The sequence below is a fragment of the Micromesistius poutassou genome, assembly GCF_964030765.1.
Source record: "Micromesistius poutassou genome assembly, chromosome: 4".
In the NCBI taxonomy this organism is placed as follows: Eukaryota; Metazoa; Chordata; class Actinopteri; order Gadiformes; family Gadidae; genus Micromesistius; species Micromesistius poutassou.
Genome location: NC_140274.1, coordinates 4,315,402 through 4,340,401, shown reverse-complemented (window position 1 = coordinate 4,340,401; position 25,000 = coordinate 4,315,402). Strand labels below are relative to the sequence as shown.

At 48.2% G+C, this 25,000-nt stretch overlaps 1 protein-coding gene across 1 annotated transcript in view; it reads right to left on the bottom strand.

The window, feature by feature from the left end:
- The window catches only part of plch1 (phospholipase C, eta 1), a gene marked incomplete at both ends in the record, with an annotated part of 48,769 nt that overhangs the window by 13,448 nt on the left and 10,321 nt on the right, over positions 1-25,000 (bottom strand). Inside the window, 11 exon segments of the mRNA XM_084467235.1 lie at positions 600-662; positions 3,996-4,151; positions 5,809-5,916; positions 8,316-8,487; positions 10,848-10,968; positions 11,610-11,813; positions 14,258-14,351; positions 15,114-15,284; positions 17,683-17,814; positions 18,177-18,418; positions 20,111-20,257. Of these exon segments, the coding sequence (XP_084323361.1) occupies positions 600-662; positions 3,996-4,151; positions 5,809-5,916; positions 8,316-8,487; positions 10,848-10,968; positions 11,610-11,813; positions 14,258-14,351; positions 15,114-15,284; positions 17,683-17,814; positions 18,177-18,418; positions 20,111-20,257 (1,610 nt within the window).

Genomic DNA, 25,000 nt, shown 5'->3' with positions numbered 1-25,000 from the left:
AATGTGGGGGGGTCGAAATGACTTTTTTTCAAGGGTGGGGGGACGTGTTTATATTATGGTGACGCCCATGTATACTATACCAATGGCCATGACGATTGAGGTATTTCATTTTAAACATACTTTTGCACTAGAATCAGTTTTAGAATTAAAGTGTATTAAAAGCATTTACATAACTATTTTTGTCTCTCCCTGCCAGTGAAGCACAACGACTTATAGGACAGTGGTTCATAACCTCTGGATTTAGGTGGACCAGTTTGTCATTCATACCTTTCACAGACCACTTAAGGTATGAGAAATAGTCAAATGTGTGTGTGAGTGTGTAATTGTGTAAAAAAAACATATGATGGAACACACAAAGTGACCCTATCTTTGAAAAAATAACATGCCGTACTATTACATCTACTGACCAATATCTATAATATGTTTATTTTCAATAACAATTGTACATTTTTCTATTATTGTACATTTGTGTATTTCAGGAATAATATCCCAGGTACTCCCTGCAGTACCATTGCGTACCACCAGTGGTATCGTACCACAGGGTGAAATGCACTGGTGTAGATTGTAGATTGATGTAATGTTCAGGAGGGACGCCTTACCTTCTGTTTGAGAGTAGTGATGAAGGACCGACTCTGAGACTTCCTCAACACGCCTTTGGAACTCTGGAGAAGGAGAGAGAGAGAGAGAGCGAAATAACTGTTAGAATGTTTGTGTGTGTGTGCGTCTGTGTTTGTGTGGATGTGTGTGTGCGTGCGTGCGTGCGTGTGTGTGCGTGCGTGCGTGCGTGCGTGTGTGTGTGTGGACATGGCCGCCGGTGTGTTGCTGCGTGCTGATGTGTCGTCTGTTGAGGGGACATTCAACAACAACAAAACACCCCAGAGAGTCCCTCCCCCCTCAGGCCCACAACCGGCCAATAGACAGGGAGACGACAGAGGGGGGAGACACAGAGAGGGGGAGAGAGGAGAGGAGAGAGAACAGAGAGAGGAGAGGAGAGAGGAGAGGAGAGAGGAGAGAGAAAGAGAGAGACAGATGGACAGAGTGACAGTGGACATGGAGAGTGACAAACGAGAGAGAGGGAAGGAGAGAGAGGCCGAGGGCGAGAGAGAGAGAGAGAGCGAGAGAGAGAGAGAGAGAGAGAGAGAGAGAGAGAGAGAGAGTGACTCGGAGTGTAAATCACCAACTTAGGAAGAGCATGAAGACAACAGGAACCCCAGCGCCGTTCCATGAGGCAGAAGAGTCTAAATATAGATCTGGAGGCAGGCGGGGGGATTAAATATTAAGCACCACCGCAGAGATATTCGCTCTTTGGTTGGTTATTTTCTTCCTGTTATCGCCGTGACACAGGGGAAGTACCGGACGGGAAGATTGAGCAGAACGACCAACGACACCAGAACAGAGGTCCGAAGGCGAGAACTCCCTCATGGGAACGGGATGTTTTCAAACTGTCCCCGATTAATAGATTAAAGCACTGCTCTCTGTTTCCTCTGCTCTTTATTATTTATCTTCCCCCAACACACACACACATTTTGAAGCTACTTCATGCCTCCCAACGACACACCCTGGTGTGTTGCATCCGTTTCGTCACCGCCATGCAGTTCTGCTGGGGCTCTTCAGATGATCAGTGTTGTTGTTCACGTCGCCGTGGCCCCTCACCGAACCCTGAAACACCCTTCTCCAGTCTCCGTCACCAAAGAGGAGCTCTTTGCATATCTAACAACACTTGGTTTTGTTTATCCACAAAAGAGTTCTGACCTTATAAAAAAACATATGATGGAATACACATTCTGACTTCAAAGTCAGAATTCTGACTTCTGCGTGATGATTGGAGGGTCTGCGAAAGACTGAAATGCCGTTGGATTGACAGCGATTTTGAACTATAAAAAGTCGCCGGAGCAGTCTTAATTTCTCAGTCCCATTTTTGAGTCGAAAGACGAACTGCAACCTATTTCTTGATATTTGCTTGGCAAAATTGCTAGACAATTTTCATCGTACATTTCATACACTTATTCACACAATTCTTTGCTTCAGTTTAACATAATTTCCACATTTCCTTGTTCAAGTTTAATATCGTTTTGGTAGTTGTCCATCACTTTCTGTCTGTCTGTCTGAACTTCAAGTCCTGTATTCAGGACTTGCAGGGTGACAGGGGAAAGCTGTGTGATTTCTTGGTGTTCCTTAAAGACATGGAGTTGGACAGTGCAATGGCTCAGCTTTACAAACTGTTCTCATTAGTGGCAACAATTGGAGCTACATCCGCAGGTGTAGAAAGGAGCTTCTCCTGTTTAAAGCGGCTCAAGTCCTACACCTAACACAATGGACCAAGACCGTTTAAGCAGCCTAGCTCTGCTGGCCATTGAGAGGACACTGGTCAAGTCACTGGAAAAGACAGCTAGTTGGTATGACATCATATATAGGAATATATGATGTAAGCCGAAAATGAGCTTCCCCTCTTTGAAAGACCAGCAGCCGCCACTGATATGTATGTATAAATAAATTGATAAACTAAAAACAGTTGCAATTTGATGAGTTTTAACACCAAGTGTTTAAAAACAAGTGTTTAAAAACAATTAATAAACACCAAGTGTTTATTAATCAAGGGAAAGCTGGACTTGTTTCTGTATAGAAAGCCCACCTTCTGCCGAAGCTTGGAGGCGAGAAGGTCAATATGAACCTTAAAAGAGAGCTTCTCATTAATTTATATTTTATATTTCCCATCATCCCCTTTTATATTTATATTTATATATATTCCGAGACTCTCTCTATAAGAGAGCCGTCAACAGTTAAAAGAAGAAGTTTCGTAAAATCAATCTTTCTAGCTCTAGAAAATAACAATTTTTTTAAGGACTAATTTAAGATTAAAGAGAGTGTCCTGTAGTAAGTTAAAAGAAAGCTGCAAGTTGTCAGTTGCAGCCTGGGGGGTATCTGCAGTACAGTAGACAATAGTGTCATCTGCGTATAAATGGGCATGGCAACCAGTTATAGAAGAGACTAGCTCATTGATATATAGAGTAAAGAGTACGGGACCCAATACCAAGCCTTGAGGGACCTTTTGTAATGGATATTGGGGAATTGGGAATTCAGAATTTCCACGTGGTGATTTCACGCATTGACGACTGGAAGATAGGTAGCCATGAAACCACGCACAAGCATCAGTATCAGTATCCAAGCCAATGTCAGACAGCCTTTTCAAGCCTATTTCAACAGTTGGTGATCGACTGTGTAAAAAGCCTTTGAGAGGTCGACAAAGAGGGCAGCACAGTGCATCCTCCTGTCCAAGGCCGAGACAATGTCGTTGGTTACCAGTGTGATAGCAGTGATGAACTATGGTTAGGTCTGAAACCGGATTGGTGAGGATTAAGAATCGAATGGCTTGACAGGAAACACTTTAATTGGGAGTTGACTAAGGTCTCAAGTACTTTGGCCAGGCATGGGAGTGTAGAGATCGGACGATAGTTATCCAGATTGTCCCTTGTGTAATGGAATGGAAATAAGCCAGATGAGATGGAACGATTAAAAATGTATGACAATGGCTCACTAATTGTCTGAGCAGCCAGTTTTACAAAAAAGGAGTCTAAGTGATCCTCCCCAGTAGATGACTTCGGGTCTATGGATTGTAGGATTCTGAGGATCTCAGAAGACATAAAAGGCTGAAAGGAGAAATGCGAGACACGGTCAAAGCAGGGACTACCATCATGGACCTCCGATGGAGGGGGACCAGGAAACAGCTTATCGAATAAATGACCAGCTTCCGAGAAGTGCTTATTAAAAGCAAGACTAATATCACTTGGATCTGAGATCACACAGTTGTTTGCGTGTGTGTGTGTTTGTGTGTTTGTGTGCATGTGCATGCATGTGTGTGTGTGTGTGTGTGTGTGTGTGTGTGTGTGTGTGTGTGTGTGCATGGGTGTATGTATGTTTGTGTGTGTGCGTGTATCCGTGTTTGTGTGCATGTGCGTGTACGCGTGCACGTGTGCGTTTTTGCGGTTCCCCCCTACCTGCCGCAGGTTCTTCTGCAGGCCCTGGTGCGTGGCCCGGAGCAGGGCCCGGATGCTGAAGCTGTCCGTGTCCTCCTTGTCTCCAATCTGGGCCTCCTTCAGCAGGGAGTCCAGCTTCTTCCGGATGTGGGACTCCACCTGGTGGTGCCCGGTACCCTGGGGACCGGGACAGCAGAGCCATCAGAGGTGGTCTCCGATCACTCACTGCTTACGACTGTAGGAACTTATGTTTGTACCATAACACAACACTTTGGCTAACGAGTCGTCAATACACAACAATAACTAAACAGTTAGATCAATTCAATTACAAACAAATGATGATGCTAAATTACAAACAAATAAAGGATGCTAAAGCCCACAGGTGTTTCATAACGAGAGTGGATATGTATTCAGACAGGAGTAAACGATGACAGAGCAGCAGATAACAGCTATGTTTCAACAGGGCCATCAGATATGGTCCTTGGAGGGTACAGCGCTGGTTAAGGAGCCGTGGGACATTTGGCATTTGATTGTTTGTCATTTAATTTGATCTAACTGTGTTGTTATTGTTGTGTATTGATGACACTTTAGCAAAAGTGTTGTGGTACGAACATCATCACTGGAAAACAACAGCGCTGGTGAACTACTTTATTAATGATTCATGTGACAAAAACAAAGAATTAAAAAGAAGGTCAAACTCAGGACTTTTATCTTTCTCTCATCGTTCATCTGCTCCTATTTAATGGAAATAGGAATATTGGAAAGATATTGGAAAGATTAATATTAGATAGATGTTAATGAAATGGCAGTAGAAATATTAGAAAGATGTTAATGTAATGGCAGTAGGAATATTAGAAAGATGTTAATATAATGGCAGTAGGAATATTAAATAGATGATAGTCACACTTTTAGACCAGACAGCTCTCTTAGCAGATCTGTCACATACTTAGTGAGCTCAATGCAGAGAGATAGCAAGACAAATACTGATCAGGAAGGGCTCTGTGGCAACATGTGGTTTGGCTTTTAATGACGACAATACAATACACAAATTGGAAAATAATAAATGAGAAATAAAATACAGTAACACAATCACAAGCTACATTTTCAGTTTCGCTCCAAAATGTCTCCCATCCATCATTTCTAACTAGTCAATCCATCCAAATCATTTGAAAAAATATGATACACCAAATTATAGAAACTGCTTTTTCCAGCAAGGATTTGAGATGGTTGATGAATGTCTCAATTATGTGTTCATCGTCGCCGATGCCAACTGGGACACAATCATTAAGGACTCGTTTGAAGCCCCTCCCGGAGATGTATGGTGTTTTTTGAATCGTTTTGTGGATGATGACAATGAAGGATGAAGGATGGTAAAGCCCACAGGTATTTCATAACAAGAGTGGATATATATTCAGACAGGAGTAGACGAGGACAGAGCAGCAGATAACAGCTATGTTTTAACACAGAAGGAAACTGACAAGCAAGACTTTAGTGAATAACAAACATGTTATCCTGAAGCTGACAAACCCTGTCCAACAGATTTGTGTGTGTGTGTGTGTGTGTGTGTGTGTGTGTGTGTGTGTGTGTGTGTGTGTGTGTGTGTGTGTGTGTTGTACATGTGTGCATGCATATATATGTATGTATTTGTGTTTCAATCTCTCTTTTTTTGGTTTTTACCGCCCTGGCTCTGTGTATCAAAGCGTATTCTGTAGGTGTGTGTGCATGTGTGTGTGCTTGTATGAATGAGTGTGTGTTTGTGTGTGCATGTGCGTACACGTATGTGTATGTTTTCCTGCATATTCACAGGCCTGTATGTGTGTAACATTCAACTTACATTACTGTTCTTGAGCTTGAAGTCATCCTCGATTTCATCCGCACTGTCGTCGTCAGAGACCTCGCCTTCTTCAGCATCAGCAGAGAGGTAGGCTGGGAGACGCTTACCCTGGGAGAGAGAGAGAGAGAGAGAGAGAGAGAGAGAGAGAGAGAGAGAGAGAGAGAGAGAGAGAGAGAGAGAGAGAGAGTGAAAGAGACAGAGGCAGAAAGAGAGACAAACATAGAGAGAGGGATAGAGGGAGAGAGAGATAGAGAGAGATAGAGAGATTATGGTATTTGTTATAAAAACGTAAGCATGGCTTATCCTCTAACATGTGTAAGCATGTGCCTCCCCTCTTGTGCATATTGTGTGTGTGGATCCACTGGCACATGAATAATAACATTGCAGGCATCCCCTCCTACTCACGGCTGAGAGATGCCGTGCTGAACACATTAACATACCTGCACACCATCCCCTGTAACCACACGGACAAACACATGCAGACACGCAACAGGACCCCAGGACAACACACACACACACAGCACGCGGCCATGCAACACCGCAGAAGCCAAATCAGACATGACAAAGAGTTCCTGTACTGTATACACACACACACACACACACACACACGCAAACACACACGCACATGCATACACACACAAGCACACACACAAGCACACACACACACACACGTACATGCATACACACACAAGCACACACATGCACACACGCACGCACACACACACACACACACACACACACACACACACACACACACACATACACACACGCACACACACACATGCACATGCACACATCCTGAGCATCCATAATGCATCAGCCATGGATTGTAAAGGCGCCTCCCTGAGCAGCTGTTCTCTGCCGAGTGAGAGACATTAGAAGCCCACTCTGAAAGAGAAGGTGTGGAGTGGGAGGTAAGGGTTCACCTCTCTAGCTCTCTCTCTCCCCCCATCTATCCCTCCCCCTATGCCTCCCTTCTTTCTCTCTCACCCTTCGCCTCGCCCTCTCTCTCACTCTCCAGTCTCCCCGGCGAGCTATTGAGAGGCTGCAGACTAACGAGCCCCAGAGCACTCATCAACCCTGCCCCCCCCCCCCCCCCCCCCGCCCTCCTACTCACCCACCCACCATCACCCATCCACCTCCTCCCACCACCCCCGGACCCTCACTCATTCACCGCCTCCCTCCACCCCCGCAGACTTTCTTTATCTCTCTATTCCAGGCTGACACTGGTGCACCGTCCTCCTGTCACGGCGGAGTCTCTCTCCACCCCCCCCCGCCGTCGTGGGTCCTCCTGTGTGCACGTCTGTCAGTCCTGCTGTACTAATGGGCGTCTCTAGTTTTTATAGTTCCCCCCCCCTCTGTGTTATTTCACACAGAGGGGTGTTCCCTCACCTGTCCACCAGAGGGCCATAGAGCCCCGTCTGTGCGCTCCCCTCCCTCGCACCTCCCTCCCCTCGCTGTGTTTCCTCAGTGTCTAAATGCACCGTGTCTTCATGCTCCGTGCCATGGAATCTTCTCTCTTTTGTTGTTATTCCTGTTCCTGTTGTTGTTGCCACCACCGCTTGGTTCCTTTTGTTTTAATCATCACCATGCTGCCGGATGTATGGGGGATTCTTTCTTGAAACCTGATGAATTTATCTATCAGGTTATATACATAAATATAAATATATTTATATATAGATATATTTGTATATATAGATATATTCATATAAAATGGCTCCTACCATCCTAATCCTTCAACGAACAAATACAGCCCCCTGCCCATCTCCTCCCACTCCTCTCTCTCTCTCTCTCTCTCTCTCTCTCTCTCTCCTCGCTGGGTTCCTGTCAGTGTCCATGACCCGGTCTCTCTCTCTCTGCCCTGAGTGGGAGAGTGCACCTGGCCAGGCCAGTAAAAGGACTTTTATAGTAAATCGATGGTGCTCTTTTACCCAGAGGTGCAGACCGGGGGACGACACACTGGAAAGCTCTTCAGCGGACCCACGCTGGCACCTGCCCGTGGAACACGCTGAGATTTTGATCCAGCAAATAAATTAATCAATTGGGAGTGTGCCTGCTTTATATTTATTTCCTGCTTTGTTTATTCCCTTTAGCTTTTTTGTGGGTCTGTCTGTCTGTCTGTCTGTCTGTCTTTCTACCCTTCGTTTGCTCTGAATTCAAAGTGTACTCATGAATACATATTCAAAGCCCTCCAGCTGTGATTCTGACTCTCACACACACACACACACACACACACACACACACACACACACACACACACACACACACACACACACACACACACACACCTACGCTGCATACAGGCACATAACTACATACATACACACCACATGCGTCATATATACATGTACACCTGACATTCATACACATACACACACACAGACACACACAACTAAGCTGCATACATAATTGCATACGTACATACATACATACACACAACATGCGTCATACATGCATGCACACCTGACACATATACACAACACATACGGTGTGGCGTCCCTGCTTACTTTGATGAGTATCTTGCCCTGCAGGCTACTGGGGCTAGGGAGGGTTTTGGACTCCCTGCTGAGAGTGTGTCCCAGGTCCAGTTTGTCCCCCAGGATCTCCCTCAGGTACTGGGCGATCTTCTTCTGCTGCTGGATGTTGCAGTGGTTCTCTATGGACAGAATCACCGGGTACCTGGAAGGGAGCAGAAGCAGCACTCTTTCTCAGTCACTCATCCACCCCTAAGAGAAGGACACTGAAGGAAAGCCTTCTGCACTTCTCTATCTGAAGACTACCTGGCTATCTTCAAGAGGCTATTTCCATTACCTGCACTCAATCACAGAATGTGTTTCTGTGTGTGCCTGTGCATGCATCCGTGTGTGTGTGTGCATGTATGTGGGTGTACATTTGTGTGTGTGTGTGTGTGTATGTGTGTGTGTATGTATGTGGGTGTACATTTGTGTGTGTGTGTGTGTGTGTGTGTGTGTGTGTGTGTGTGTGTGTGTGTGTATGTATGTATGTGTGTGTGTGTACTTTGTGTGTGTGTGTGTGTGTGTGTGTGTGTGTTTGTGCAAGCATGTGTGTTATTTATTCAGAAGGCTGAAAAAAGGGGTGAAATAACTAGATAACGGTGGCCGTGCTAAAATGTCAGCCCTGCCAGATCAGAATGACAGGTCTTCCCTTGGGAACTCTCTTTCTCTCTCACTCTACCAATCCCTCTATCCCTCTCTCCCTCTCTATCTCTCTCTCTCTATCTCTCTCCCTCCCTTCTCTCCCTCTTTACATTAAGCCCACTCTAAAGGCAGCTCTCTGGTCAAAGACCACCACGTTGACACCACATGGTAGTCAGCTGAGGACGGCACTCGTATCTGACCGTTGTGCCCTCGTGGGGATCTGCGCTGGGTCTGAATTCAATGAGCTGGGTCCATGACACTCACTTAGCATCCAATACGGAGCTAGAGGGGTTCATTACACTAAACAGGTGGCACCGGTGATTAGAAAGAATACAGAAGAACCTGGTAAATAAATAGGGGAGAATGTAAACCAAGACAGGTGGGGAAGAGAGAGAGAGAGAGAGAGAGAGAGAGAGAGAGAGAGAGAGAGAGAGAGAGAGGGAGGGGGGAGAGATGGAGAGAGAGAGAGAAAGAGAGAGGGAGGGAGCAAGCAATAGAGGGAGAGAGAAGGATGGAGAGAGGGAGAGAAGGATGGAGAGAGAGAGAGAGAGCGAGCAAGAGAGGGAGAGAGAAGGATGGAGAGAGGGAGAGAAGGATGGAGAGAGAGAGAGCGAGCAAGAGAGGGAGAGAGAAGGATGGAAAGAGAGTGAGCGAGGGAGGGACAGAGGGAGAGAGAGAGATAGAGGGAGGGAGAGAGAGGGATGGAGAGAGGCAGGTAGAGGGATGGAGGGAGGGAGAGAGTGAGGGAAAAGCCATAGAGTGCAAGGAACCTAGATCGAGGGACAGTTACAGAGAAAAAGAGAGCGAGAGAAAAAGTGAGAGAGAAAAAAGACAGAGATAGGGAGAGAGAGACAGTGAGGGAATATGAACAAGTGATGAAAGATGAACAAAGGCTGTGTGAGCACATACAGTAAGAATAGACAAAGGAAGACAGAGACAGCCGTCCTATAGATCATTGTTCTCCACATCGGGGCTCCAAGCGGCCGGAACACAAGTCACAGTGACACTCTATCATGGAGTCATCACCACGCATAAAAGGATAGCGCTTGATGCATTTTAAATGGGCTTGGGGCGCTGTCATCGGGCCCCCTGTGTGCGTGTGTGTGCGTGTGCATGTGTGTGTGTGCGTGTGCATGTGTGTGTCTGTGTGTGTGTGTGTGTGTGTGTGTGTGTGCGTGCCTGCGTGTGCGTGCGTATGTGTGCGTGTGTGCGTGTGTGCGTGCGTTAAGCTGCAGGGGAGCTGCATCATTCCCTGCTTTGTTTGCACACTATTGAAGCCAACAGAGACCAACAGTGACTCCTGGGAGAGATTTCACCAAGCAGATGGCTCAGTAATAGGTGCTAATTACAATCAGGAATCACTGTGTCTGTGTGTGTGTGTGTGTGTGTGTGTGTGTGTGTGTGTGTGTGCCTGTGTTTAAAAAACGCACAAACCCTTTCATCTATGAGTTGAATCTGCTATAGCTTTTTAAGTGCTCACAATAAAGCTACAGCAGAAATTATCATTCCAAGATGTCTGATCTCAAAGGAGAATGTAACCGGAACGACTCGGCACATTGAAGTGTTTACATTTTGTGGACGGTTGCTGTGACTCCAAGCGGCTCTTTCAGCCATTGTTGCTGAATTGATGACATAGGCAAGGAACTGCACAAAAACAGCCATGAATACAACGGTATAAGAACCCATGTAGCCCACGGCCTGCTGTGGCCCCTGGGCTGGGGGCTCTGGGCTGTGGCCCCTGGGCTGGGGGCTCTGGGCTGTGGCCCCTGGGCTGGGGGCCCTGGGCTGTGGCCCCTGGGCTGGGGGCTCTGGGCTGTGGCCCCTGGGCTGGGGGCCCTGGGCTGTGGCCCCTGGGCTGGGGGCCCTGGAGTGGGGGCTCACCGGTTGTTGATGAAGGCGTACTTGTTGATGGTCTCGATGACGGACCTGAAGGGGATCTTGGAGGTCAGGGTGTAGCCGTGCTGGACCACCGGGTCTCCGTCGGGACCGTCCCAGCAGTCCACTACACACAGGACACACAGTCTTTATTGTCACGGGTCATATACTGGATTAAGACTGGCTCCTCCACCCGGCAGCCGCACACAAGTCATAAATATCAATAGAAGAACTATTTACTATTTAAACAATAGAAATCTAAACAATAGAAGAGCAGTAGTAAATAGCAGTAAAATAGATAATAAGATAGACAGACAGATAGATACAGATCTATCACACAACATACAACACAATCATCCGACAGAACACCTAGACAGACAGACACCAGTTGACAGACAGACAGACATACAGATCGATTGACCAACCCCAGACTCACCGACAGACAGACAGATGGATAGACAGATAGATATACTGTAGATAGACAAGCAGACGGATAGATTGACCTACCATGACAGATAGATCAGGCAGATCAGTCAGACATACACAGACACACACAGACAGACAGACAGACACACAGACACAGACAGACACACAGACACAGACACACAGACACACAGACACAGACACAGACAGACAGACACACAGACACAGACAGACAGACACAGACAGACACACAGACACAGACAGACACACAGACACAGACAGACAGATAGATGGAGAGACAGGCAGACAGACACACAGACGGACAGGCAGACAGAGTGGGCTCACCCTCCACGCAGCGGCAGCCCGACTGCAGCACCCAGGCGTACATGTCGGTCTTGGAGTGGGACAGCAGCTGGTCTCCGGTCAGGTAGGTGTTGTGGGACGAGGCGATGAAGTAGTTACACAGAGGCTGCTCCATGTCCTGGTTCACCTCGCGGTGCAGCGGGTTGAACACGTCACAGGCCGGGCTGCGCATGAAGCTGGTGAACCCTGGAAGGAGCACGGGCCAGAGTCAGGCTTTAGCGCCGAGGCCTTCCAGAGCCGCTCACAGTGAGGGGGCCGCCCTCATGCTCCTGAATGGCTGAACGCATCTGAGGTCACTCACTTCCTCGCTCTCTGAAGGAAGTGAGGTCTCTCACTGGAAGTGAGTGGGAGAAGTGAGGTCACTTACTGGGAGTGAGTGAGGGAAGTGAGGTCACTCACTGGGAGTGAGTGAACTCAGATGTATTCAGCCATTCAGGATGAAGGAAGGGAGGCCTCTTTCTGAAGGATTCACTCATTGGGGATTGTACCTAGTGCTTTCTGAATGGTGGTTAAAACACCCAATCCATGACACTATCCGGCCGCCTCTTCTGTACGGAAGTCAGTATAAAATATAATTCATAAGCCTTATAGCCATAGACCTTTGTTGAGTGCTTTGTAAACACAATGCACTTTTTTTTGCTTATACTCTTTCCACTTTTTGGGTTGCAGACTCTTAGATTTCTTGGTGTTTATCTCCAGGCTTTGGTCATAGTACGCAGCCCTGGAACTGGTTTTAGGACAGCCGTGTGGAGTGTAGAAATGGAGAGAAAATGGAGAAATGGAGGAGCAGATGTCATGACTATTACTGAGGACAGAGAGGACCACAGAGGAAGGGGGGGATCCCCTAGTGATGTGTGTCGTGTTTCACTCTCCTCTCAACAGCAGCAGCAAAGGACTTAACATGTGACAACACAACCCTGACCCATAAGTCATGTAACTATATAAAGGACTTAGACGTGATGACTTCACCCTTAACCAGAAGTCATATTAACATATAAAGGACTTAGACATGATGAGCTAACTCTAACCCATGAGTGATATAACTATATTAATTACTTAAAATGTGACAACCTTACCCTAACCTATAAGTGATGTCACTATAACCTAACCCTAACCTATAAGTGATGTCACTATAACCTTACCCTAACCTATAAGTGATGTCACTATAACCTAACCCTAACCTATAAGTGATGTCACTATAACCTAACCCTAACCTATAAGTGATGTCACTATAACCTTACCCTAACCTATAAGTGATGTAACGATACAAAAGGTGCGAGAGATGAAAGCAGTCAAACACCAAGAATGCCTTGAATGAGTCGTGTCACTCCTAGAGCTAATAAGTTGCACAGCCCTGATGCCTAATGGGTTTGAGGCTAGGGTAGTTTGAGTTAGCTACCGCCTACGTTTCTGCTGACATCTATGGAAAAGGGAAAAGAGAGGGCGAGCGAGGGAAGAGAGAGCTCTTTCATCTGATGGGGAGGGTTCCCCAACGAGGGATGAATGCAAAGAGCGAAGGAGAAGGAGAAGGAGATGAAGAGGAAGACTGAGAATGTTAAAGTAAGAAGATAAACCGATAAGGGAAATTTGTTATGATACTTTTTGCATATTCATCACACACACACACACACACACACACACACACACACACACACACACACACACACACACACACATACACACCCCCACACACACACACACACACACACACACACACACACGCACACACACACATACACATACACATACACACCCACACACACACACACACACACCCCCACAGCCCCCCTCATACACGAGGCCTACTGGTCTGATCAGTGAGACACACATTAACACATTTAGTCACCATGCCTCTAAGGACATAATTAGTCTCACCCCTTCTCTTTCATCACTCACTAACACCCTCTCTCTTGTTTTCTCTCTCTCTCTCTCTCTCTCTCTCTCTCTCTCTGATATGTTCTCAGACTAACCACTCCTCCCAACAGTCTCACTTTCTGTGCTTTAAGCACTCCTGTGAGACACGAGATGGGGGAAATAAGGGGAACCACCTAAAAACCAAGGGGCAAAATTAGAACCAAATTCCTGCAGTTTGTTGTCGCTGCCTATTTGAACTCGAACTTGAATGTGTATTTTAGGGTAGAGATGGTAAGGGGCATTATCAATATTAAGGGGATGTGTCTGTTAACATTGTCTGGGGCAGAAATCTGGATTTATAACCCAACGGTACCACCCCATTGCAGACCGCCCCCAGTCTGGCTCCGCCCGGAACAAACCCAGATAAATGACCCGGTCAGAAACCCACTGGAGCCACACATGCTCAGAGTGCAGGTAGCTCTTCAGGTCCCTTGATTCATATCCAAACCAAACACACAACCGCGTGAACACGGAGACACACGCCCAGTGGGGGGGCACACCCGGTGCTCCCCGAGTCTGGTGTCTAAATGTGATTGTGGATTTAGTGTGCAGTAAAAGCTTGGGACGGCTATTCCTATCAGGGCGCTCATAGTAGTTCATCGTTTAAAGTGATGGAGAAGAGGACCGGAGGAAGGGGAGATGTGAGGCGAGATCTGATAGTGAAAACGATGATGGAAGGAGTGAGACGAACCAGGGGGGACCGGAGGGGGTCTTACCTTCGATGCCAAGGAGGCCCTTCTGTTTATAATCGGAGGACTCCTCAAACTTATCTATGATGTCAGCGCAGTACTCCGGCGTCACGGTGGTCATCTGCCAAAAGAGAAACAGTTTTCTGACCAATCAGGACACCTGGCTCCGGAGGACGGAGGAGACACGACCGCACGTCTAGGCTCCATAACTCAATCATGGCGCCGCTTTCATGCAGGTGGGGGTGACATGGGAGATGTCCCAGTGCCTCGGGGCGCGGCCACGGTTTGGAGGATTGGCAGCTGTCTGTTGGGCAGCTAAATGGGACAGCTTGTGAAAAGGAGAAGGAGATAACACCACTTAGCAGCGGAAAGAACACCGTGACATGACCTAAAAAAGAAAGCGTTGCAGGAGTGGAGCGATGCCCAGGGACGAGCCCATTTTAGGTGTGATGAATCGGCCTAGTGGAAGTGGTTCCTCAGGGGCAGCGGGCAGAGAGGCTGTGAGCGACGCGAGGCGCTTTAAACACCGGGCGTGTGTTACAGGACGAGCACAAGCCGATGAGCGGCTGTGTTTTACTACACGATCGCTACACACATCGTATCGTCACTAAGACAACGGTTAATAACATCACATCGTCACTAAGACAACGGTTAATAACATCACATCGTCACTAAGACAATGGTTAATAACATCACATTGTCACTAAAACAACGGTTAATAACATCACATCGTCACTAAGACGACGGTTAATAACATCACATCATCACTAAGACAACGGTTAATAACATCACATCGTCACTAAGACAACGGCTAATATCTCCGTGAGGAGATATTAGCCTCCTGGAGGATACCTCCTCCAGCCCCGCCCTCCCGCCCCCTGACCTTCTGCTCGGTGCGCAGGAACAGGCCCAGCTCGTCGGCCGTCAGGTGGTCCTTGCGGTCGCTGTAGGCCATCAGGAGCAGGAACAGGTCGCGCCTCAGAGACATCATCTTGTAGAACACGGAGAACTCCTCGTAGGTGAGGGACCCCTGCTGGTCGTCCGTGTCCGCCTCCTGGCAGAGGGGGGGACCACATGGAGAAGGGAGACACGTCGTTTGATGCTTTAAGGAAAACGTTTAGCATCACCAGCGGTGGTGAGTCAATGTCCTGGTGGGACCGCCCCAACTCTTAATTAGACCTGGGTTAATAGAGTTAATAGAGTCAAGTTTGCTAACCTTACACACTCTAAAGGGAAGGGTGGAAAAACAGTGGCAAAAGAGAGAGAGAGAGAGAGAGAGAGAGAGCACATGTGCGTTGGTGTGTGTGATGGGAGACATTGGGGGATGACTAAGCCCCCTGAAAGGTCCTGGATTCAATCCCCAACGTCACACCATCTACCCCTGGGTAACCATGAGCAGGCAATCTCCTCTCTACCTTGTCGACTGAGAGGTTAAAACGACTAACGCTAAACCACTGAACACTGATAGAGACGCTCATCTGTTTGTTTTATCACTTGACAATAGCGCCGAAACGCCCGTTGTCTTCCAGCCCGACTCACACCTGAAAACACATCATGTCACACCGCCTTGTGCAATGACCCGTGATACAACCTGACAACATGCCATCAAATCCTCCTCAACACCCTGCATAACGTAGCTCCCTCCCTACCCCCTCCACCCCATTACACACACACACGCGTACGCATACGCACTGACTCAACCTCCACCCAAGGCTGATTAAATGTTTCCTCATCATCATCTTATTGTCTTATTATTTCTCGAGTGTTACCTGGGGACGTTCAGCGTGTCCCCGTCTCTGTGAGAGGAGCGGGGCTGCTGCCTGCCACACAAACACACCATCCTCCCCCTCCCTCTCGTCTCCATCGCCATAACGATGGCCTCTCAAGGGGGCCGCATTCCATTTCACACTAAACCCAATAAGGAGCTAAAGTAACCATTACAGCGCTGGAATGAGCCAGGGGGGGAGGGGGGAGAGCTAGCCTCAACTGAGGGGGGTGGGGGCGGGGGGCCGTATTAGGGGCTCTGTAAGGAATTGCAATGCATACAAAACCAAATGGGTGTGGGGCTATTTTTAGCTGCTTTGAGGTTGAAGGATGGTCCATATGGGCCTGGTCTCGGAGTGAATGACAGATCGATGGCCTCTATTCAGGCTAGACCTGATCCATCAATGATCCTTTATGGGCGCTGAGACACACGCATGGACCAGAGCCGTGTGGTGCTGAGGTGGCCCTAGCTTCCATGGATAAGGATTTTAATAGATTGTACTGCTGTGTTTATCACTGCTGTGCTGTTTGTTCTGCCCACACACAGCAGACTGGCACTGAACAACAACAGCATCAATTCATTCATATAAATGTCTGTTAGGCCATCTTGGGCTGATGTTTGGCATACATATTCATACATACATACGTCCTAACAATATGCACAATAAATTAATTATTTTAGCAATTCAATCACTCACTATACATGGAAAATACAAATGGATTTCAAAATGGAGACTTCCTGAGAGTCAGGGCCAAATAGCCAGTAAATGTTGCCCAGAGAAAAACTTCAAGTCCAGTCTAAAATACACTCCATTTGAGACTGTTCTGGACTGCCTTCACCATGCACTAGACTGACCGCCTTCACTGTGCACTAGACTGACTGCCTTCACTGTGCACTAGACTGACTGCCTTCACCATGCACTAGACTGACTGCACCATGCACTAGACTGACTGCCTTCACCGTGCACTAGACTGACTGCACCATGCACTAGACTGACTGCACCATGCACTAGACTGACTGCCTTCACCATGCACTAGACTGACTGCACCATGCACTAGACTGACTGCCTTCACCATGCACTAGACTGACTGCACCATGCACTAGACTGACTGCCTTCACCATGCACTAGACTGACTGCCTTCACCGTGCACTAGACTGACTGCCTTCACCATGCACTAGACTGATTGCCTTCACCGTGCACTAGACTGACTGCCTTCACCGTGCACTAGACTGACTGCACCATGCACTAGACTGACTTCCTTCACCGTGCACGGGGGGGTATTAGCTCAGGAGGTAGAGCGGGTTGGCTGGTAACCGCAAGGTTGCTGGTTCGATCCCCGGCTCCTCCTAGCTGAGTGTTAAGGTGTCCCTGAGCAAGACGCCTCACCCTAATTGCTCCTGATGAGCTGGCTGTCGCCCTGCGTGGCTGACTCCGCCGTTGGTGTGTGAATGCGTGCATGAATGGGTGAATGTCAGTCAACACTGTAAAGCGCTTTGGATAAAAGCACTATATAAATGAGGACCATTTACCATTTACCACTAGACTGACTGCCTTTACCATGTACTAGAGTGCCTTCACCATGCACTAGACTGACTGCACCATGCACTAGACTGACTGCCTTCACCATGCACTAGAGTGCCTTCATCTTTCACTAGCTTGTGGTCTTGTTCCTGGGACCTTACTGACCTGGAACATCTGCTTGACCTTCCTGCGCGGCAGGTTGACATTGAGCTTGTGGAGCAGCTGGTAGATCTCATCGATGTTCAGGAGACCGTCTCCATTCTTGTCTGCTTCCTCAAACGTCTGCTTCATCCACGTCTCAAACGCACAATGGTTAAGGAGAACGTCCTCTGTGTGTGTGTGTGTGTGTGCGTTTCTGTCTGCATGAGCATAGTTGGATATGTTTGTGTGTTTGAATTTGCGTCCATCTGTGCTTTTGTACAATACTTCTTTGGCTCCATAAATCCTTCTGTGTGTGTGTGTATGTGTGTGTGTGTTTGTGTGTATGTGTGCGTGCGTGTGTGTCTGCGTCTGTGCGTGTGTGTGTGTGTGTGTCTGCATCTGTATGTGTGTGCCTGTGTATGGGTAGGTACATGTGTATGCATTTGTGTATGTGTGTGCGTGCGTGCGTGCGTGTGCATGTATGCGCGCTCATGCTCCATCATCCCCAAAGGATATTGGTCGTGCGTGCGCTGCCGTCTTGCCAGGGAGTCCTCGTCGCTGATGCCGGCCATCAGGTAGCGCAGGCCGGTCACCCAGGTGCGGGCCTGGTCTGCGTTGGAGGTGACCAGGTCCAGGGACTCCATGTGGTTGCCGTGGTACACCGTGAAGCAGCAGGCCGGCTCCAAGCCGCCCTCCGCGTGCCGCTGGAAGATGTCTGACTGATGGCCCTCCGTCACTTTGTACAGCGAATCAATGGTGACTAGCACAGCAGGAAACAGGAGCACGAGGAGGGGGGGGGGGGAGGAGGAGGAGGAGCACGAGGCGGGGGGGGGGGGGGGGGGGGGGGAGAAAGAGGAGGAGGAGCACAAGGGGGGAGGGGGGCAAGGAGAAAGAGGAGGAGGGGCATGAGGAGAGGGGGGGAGGAGAAAGAGGAGGAGTGGCACAAGGGGGGGGGGGGAAGGTAGAGGAGGAGGAGCACGAGGCGGGGGGGGGGGAAAGAGGAGGAGGAGCACAAGGGGGGTGAGAAGGAGGAGGAGGAGATTGTGGAGGAAGAGGAGGAGAAAGAAGAGGAGGTGGAGGAGGAAGAGGAGTAGGTGGAGGAGAAGGAGGAGGAGTAGGAAGAGGGGGTGGAGGAGGAGGAGGTGGAGGAGTGTACAGGGAGAGCACACAGTATGGATTATAATTAGAGAATGTGGAAATGTCTGTCTGTCCCATCTGTTGTTTTGTCTTTACATCTGTTAATCAATTGATCTGCCTGTCTGTCTGCCTGCCTGCCTGTCTGTCTGCATTTCTAGCTCTGTTCATATGTCTAATTGAATGTATATGTTGTCACTCACTCACACACACACACACACACACACACACACACACACACAAACACACCCATCCATCCACCCACCAACTCCCACCACACACACACACACACACACACACACACACACACATACATACATACAGTGAGACACACCCACCCACCCCCCCCCCCCACACCACACACACACACACCCGCACACACTCATGGAAAACGCTGGGTCTGTTTATCTTCCTCCCGGTGTCAGTGGAGGACAGCTCAGGGGCTTATCTCATGTCTAAAGTGCACACACAGATACAGGATCGCAGACACACACTAGCATCACTCAGTCGGTGAAAGCCCCGGCGGGGGGGAGAACAATAACGGGGATAAAGCGATAAACAACCATGATGAACTGGAGAGAGCAGAGAATGCTGGGATAATAACTAATCTGCTTCGAAACCACGGCGATGGACAGTAGGAAAGCAATCCCAAACCCAGGCACAGCTGGATGGAAAATACAAAACCAAGGGGGAAATAACTGGAACGCAATGAGAGAGATGCCGGAAGAATGACAGGAAGAGTGTGACGATGCAGACTCTACGAGGTCGGGCAGATGGAGCAATATGTTAGAGCAACAACGACAGAATCAGACAAACAGACAAACACAGAGGGACGGAGAAAGACTACAACAGGCTATGGTGTGTGTGTGCGTGCGAGCACATCTGTATGATTCTGCGGTGTACGGCAGTGCACACCTGATACACACCTGCAACCACAACAATCACTCCACACATCATCAGCCGCACGACACACGCAATAAGACACGATCAAATCTACTCTGAGATGTCAAATCCTCAACACAGCCCACCCACAGAATAACATAGCGGTCTCTCCCCTGGACGGGTCTCTCCCCTAACTGGTCTCTCCCTTAGACCAGTCCCTCCCCTAGACCTGTCTCTCCCCTAACTGGTCTCTCTCCTAGACCTGTCTCTCCCTCAGACTGGTCTCTCCCCTAACTGGTCTCTCCCTTAGACCAGTCTCTCCCCTAGACCTGTCTCTCCCCGGTCCCCCCCTGTCTCTCCCCGGTCCCCCCCCTGTCTCTCCCCGGTCCCCCACTGTCTCTCCCCAGTCCCCAGCCCCCCTGTGGCGGTCACTTACTCTTGGCCTTCTCGCTCTTCCTGGAGGGCTTCCAGCGGATGCAGGAGCGGTGCTCGTCCAGGTAGAAGAGCCGCAGCAGCCCCTTGGAGCCGGCCTTCAGCTTCACCATCTGGGTCCCCGACTGCATCACGCTCATGCATCGCTCCACTGGACACACAGACACAGACACACACACGGCTCAGCGAGGGATCTGCTGAAGAGGAGGAGGCTGCAGGAACCGGAGCCTGCGTCTCGTCCGGCGGTGCCAAGAGGGCCGCATCAATGGAGTCACTGTGTGGCACAATGAGGCTCAACGGATACCGGTGGACCGGGGACACGGACCAGAGCCCCCACAGGGGTCTGACTGTGTGGACGGAGGGATGGAGGGACCGAGGGACGGAGGGATGGAGGGATAGAGGGATAGAGGGACGGAGAGAGAGACAGAGAGACAGCGAAATAAAGACAGAGAGAGAGAGAGAGAGAAATAAAGACAGAGAGAGAGAGAGAGAGAGAGAGAGAGAAATAAAGAGACAGAGTGAGAGACAGAGAGAGAGAGAAATAAAGAGACAGAGTGAGAGACAGAGAGAGAATGAGTGAGTGAGTGAGTGAGTGAGTGAGAGAGAGAGAGAGAGAGAGAGAGAGAGAGAGAGAGAAAGGAGATAGAGAGTGCTGGTTTTCTAGCTAGCCAACACACCTGAAAGGAAGGTCACTGAGAGGGGGAAATGTGTGGGAAGATGAAATAAGTGAGGTTTCAGAGACCGAATAAAAGAATCTCTCTCAGTGTCTTTCACTCTCCCTCTCTCCCCCTCACTCCTGAGGAAGGGACAGTCTGTGCGGGAGGGAAAGCCGAGGCGAGACACTGAGCGGAGTGACCCCACGTCTGAAGGCTCTCACTGCTCTTGGAATCCACACACGTATTCCTCAAACATGGATGCCTCCATGACGCAAGTTAGACTGAAGAAAATAACGAGGAGGGGAATGTAAATGCCGTTGTGTGGTTTTGTTCTCGGTGTGTTTAATTGGTTGATGTAGGTGTCCAACGTGAAGCAGATCAAAGCTTAACTTCAAACTTCCTCCATCTTTGTTGTGACAGATGGTATGGAAGTGAATCTGTCTCATCGGATTTTGAAAATAAAAAGCCATTGAATCTTTAGCTCTGAATATTTATGCATTGAAATAACAGATTTCTGATTCATAATGCTATGTATTAATTTCAACTTAATTTCATTAATTAATTTCAATATTTTTAACGTCCCCAAATTCAACATGCCAAATTCAGCTGCAAAATTCAAGGTACGAAATTCAGCGATCGGGGGACCCAAGAAAGAGCAATCGATCCCAGATGCTAGATCGCGGTCAAGCAAGGAGAGCGAGCGGGAATATATATATCTGTGTGTGTTTGTGTGTTTGTGTGTGTGTGTGTGTGTGTGTGTGTGTGTGTATATGTGTGTGTGTGTGTGTGTGTGTGTGTGTGTGTGTGTGTGTGTGTGTGTGGGTGTGTGTATATGTGTGTGAATGTTTGGTGTAAATCTGTGTGTGTGTGTGTGTGTGTGTGTGTGTGTGTGCGTGTGTTTGTGTATGTCTCTGTGTATTTGTGTGCATATCTATATGTGTGTGTGTGTGTGTATGTGTGTGTGTACGTGTGTGAGCTTTAATTACACTTAATAAATACACATAGTTAACGACACACCCGTATTTCCGGCTCATTTGATTGAGTCATTTTGCATTCATGCTGCAGTTACATGCAAAATTTACGTGCATGCACGCACACCCGAGTGTGTGATTATGATATCATTATTTCCTTGGATATTATACTATTCAAAATAGGCCCCATAGCGCATAACAAAAGGAAACATTGCACTCAAGTGAAGGATAGTCCATAAACCCACAGGGTGGTGATTGCTGAGCCCAAATGATAATGATATGAAAATGTATGTTTCGCTGTTATACTCCACCCTGCTTTCAAACTCTGCCTCCTGTGACTGCCTTGAAACCTCCACATGTGAGGGGTTCTCAACAATGGTGTGTAGCAGCATTGGACCTAGAAGTGATAATGGTCCTTCTTTTCCCTTCCTTGATGACTGATGGTTTGTGGAAAAATGTGTGGTCCAAACACTCAAAACACATACAGCCATCAAATGAGGCTGTTACCATCCTTAATGTCTGAATGGCTTCGCTTTGTAGTGCGAGTCTGAATAACAAAGAAGCACGTAATGAGGAACGGTAACGCTACGGCGCCGTCGTAACACACACACAGAAAATGAGTTGTTATTAGTCACCGAGAAACATGGAGTCACCCTCATGAAAGAAAGTGAGCATGTGATGCGTTTAATTACATCCACTCCATTTTATCATTTGTGACGGTGTCAGGATAAAGATGGTCCACAGAGGAGGAGGAGGGAGGAGGGGGGGGAGAGGAAGGGGGAGGGGAAGAGGAGGAGGAAGAGGAGAGGGGAGAAAGAGGAGGAGGGGGAGAGGAGGAGGAGTGGGGAGATGAGGAGGAGGAGGAGGAGGAGGGGGAGACGAGGGGGAGGAGGAGGAAGAGGAGGGAGAAACAGACGGAAAAGACACTTGACAGCACACTTCCATTTTTTGGATCGTGGTATTTATATATTTTTGTTTATGTCCCAATAAAAAACAACACTGCTGCATTTCAAAGCTATTTACAACCCTCTGTCTAGTTCCTCCTTTACACACACACTCACATGAACACACACAAAAGCACACACAAACACACACTCACATACACACACACTTCCACATCCAGCAGCCACTCTCAGAATAGAGGCGCTAACAGCTCTGTGATATCCCAGCCACTCATAGAGTTTAAACAGCCAATTCTCATTAACGGACAGTTAACGCGCTGGCAAGTCCCATCGCTAAGTGAGCATCAGGGAGTTTCCAGCATGGAACTCACTGTTTGGTGTCTGATGCTGGAGATATAGACCGGGAACGAAGGAGATGGGCTCAGATTGAACCTCCTTTGTGTCGAGTTTGGACGGAGCTCTACCTGGGGAGCTGGGGAGCTGGTTTTCATCCAATGGATCTGCTGCCAATGAAGGTTTCTAATAACAAAAACAGCAACAACAAACAACCCAATGGCTCCTCATTGCCAACCGTGGAGATAGAAGCTCCTTTCTCCTGGGTTGACTTGTTTTTTGTTATATAATGCACTAGAGTCTTGCGTATGTTCTGATGGAGAGAAAGACTTTCATATTAATAATATCCCTCCCAAATCGAATAGGTGGTTGTGCATCACACCGAGGGACACTATTCTTGTCAACTAAAGCGTGATGGTGAGTTTTTCATAGAAGCTGAGAACCATCTGTGCTGTGAGACTGTGCGTGAGCTTCAGAGGAACACATGTTGTGGTGAGCGAACGGGGTCAGACGGAATCAGTCATAGAGCAGCTTACAGACTTGGAAGTACATTACTAATGGCATATCAACGTCACAAGTAGAAGTACACCTCTGCTTTCGGGGTCGGCTTAGCTCAGGAGGTAGAGCGGGAGGACTTGTAACCGGAAGGTTGCGACCCCCGGTTCCTCCAAGCTGAGTGTCGAGGTGCCCCTGAGCAAGACGCCTCACCCTGACTGCTCCCGACGAGCTGGCTGTCGCCCTATGTGGTCGACTGTGTATGTGAGGATGAACCGTTGTAAATCGCTTTGGATAAAAGCATCTGCTAAATGCCCTTAATGTAAATCCTTTCATGCTTGTGTTTATGCATTAAAAAAAAGGACCGCTTTCACAATTGTCATGTGTGATGTCTGTAGATTAAGTGATGGCAGTGTTAGTGTAATGTGAAAAGTTAAGTCTGCAGATGGCAGCTTTTAAAAACCTTCACAGACATCCATATTGATCTGGAGTACTTCATTATGCCATTGTGTACCGAGCCTGGCTCAAAGTACACATATTTCAGTACAACCAGAGTTTGGGCTGACACCACTCCACCACCACATGATTAAAACTTTTGCATTATTTAATATTCAATACTTAAAAAATGTGATAATAAAATCTACCATCTCTCCCCCCTTCTTCCCCTTCTTCTCCTCCCATCAACGCTCCCCTTCCTCCCCACTCCCTCCCTCCCAGTGTTGAACACTATTAATACGATGCAGTTACACAAACGCTTTCATCTTAAGCACCTTACACTGAACTCAGACTCATGTTGTTGAGGAGCGCGTAGGAAGTCTCTCGCTGAGGGACGCCTACAGGTTGGCTTAGGCCAATGAGGAATGAATCCAGTAAATGGTAAATGATAAATGGACTGCATTTATGTAGCATATTTCTAACCTCAAAGCTCTTTACAATATTGACTGACATTCAGCCATTCATGCACACATTTGCACACCAATGGCGGTGTCAACGATGCAGGGCGACAAACAGCTTGTCGGGAGCAGTTAGGGTGAGGTGCCTTGCTCAGGGACACCTCGACACTCAGCTGGGAGGAGCCGGGGATCGAACTAGCAACCTTCCGGTTACCAGCCAACCCACACTACCGCCTGAGCCACACCCAGTACCTTTCTGCAGTGGGTTGAACCTCCTAGCCACCACTTCACTATCCTAACTGATGATATAACCGGTCTCAGTAGCCTGGTCTGGAAGCTCAAAGCGAGGATATCAACGACTGAGAAGAGCAAGGCCAGAATCCTGGCTGTCCCCCGGAGAGAAGAAATTGCCTCGAGCCACAAACATTCACAATGAAACGTCTAAAACGACAGACTCAAGCTAAGAATATCATCACTACAGCTCTGCCCCTGTAGAGACCATCACCTCTGAGACCAACACACACACACACCCACACATACACGTACACACACACACACACACACACACACACACACACACACACACACACACACAGACAAACACACACACATACCGCCCCCCCCCCCCCCCCCCCCCCCCCACA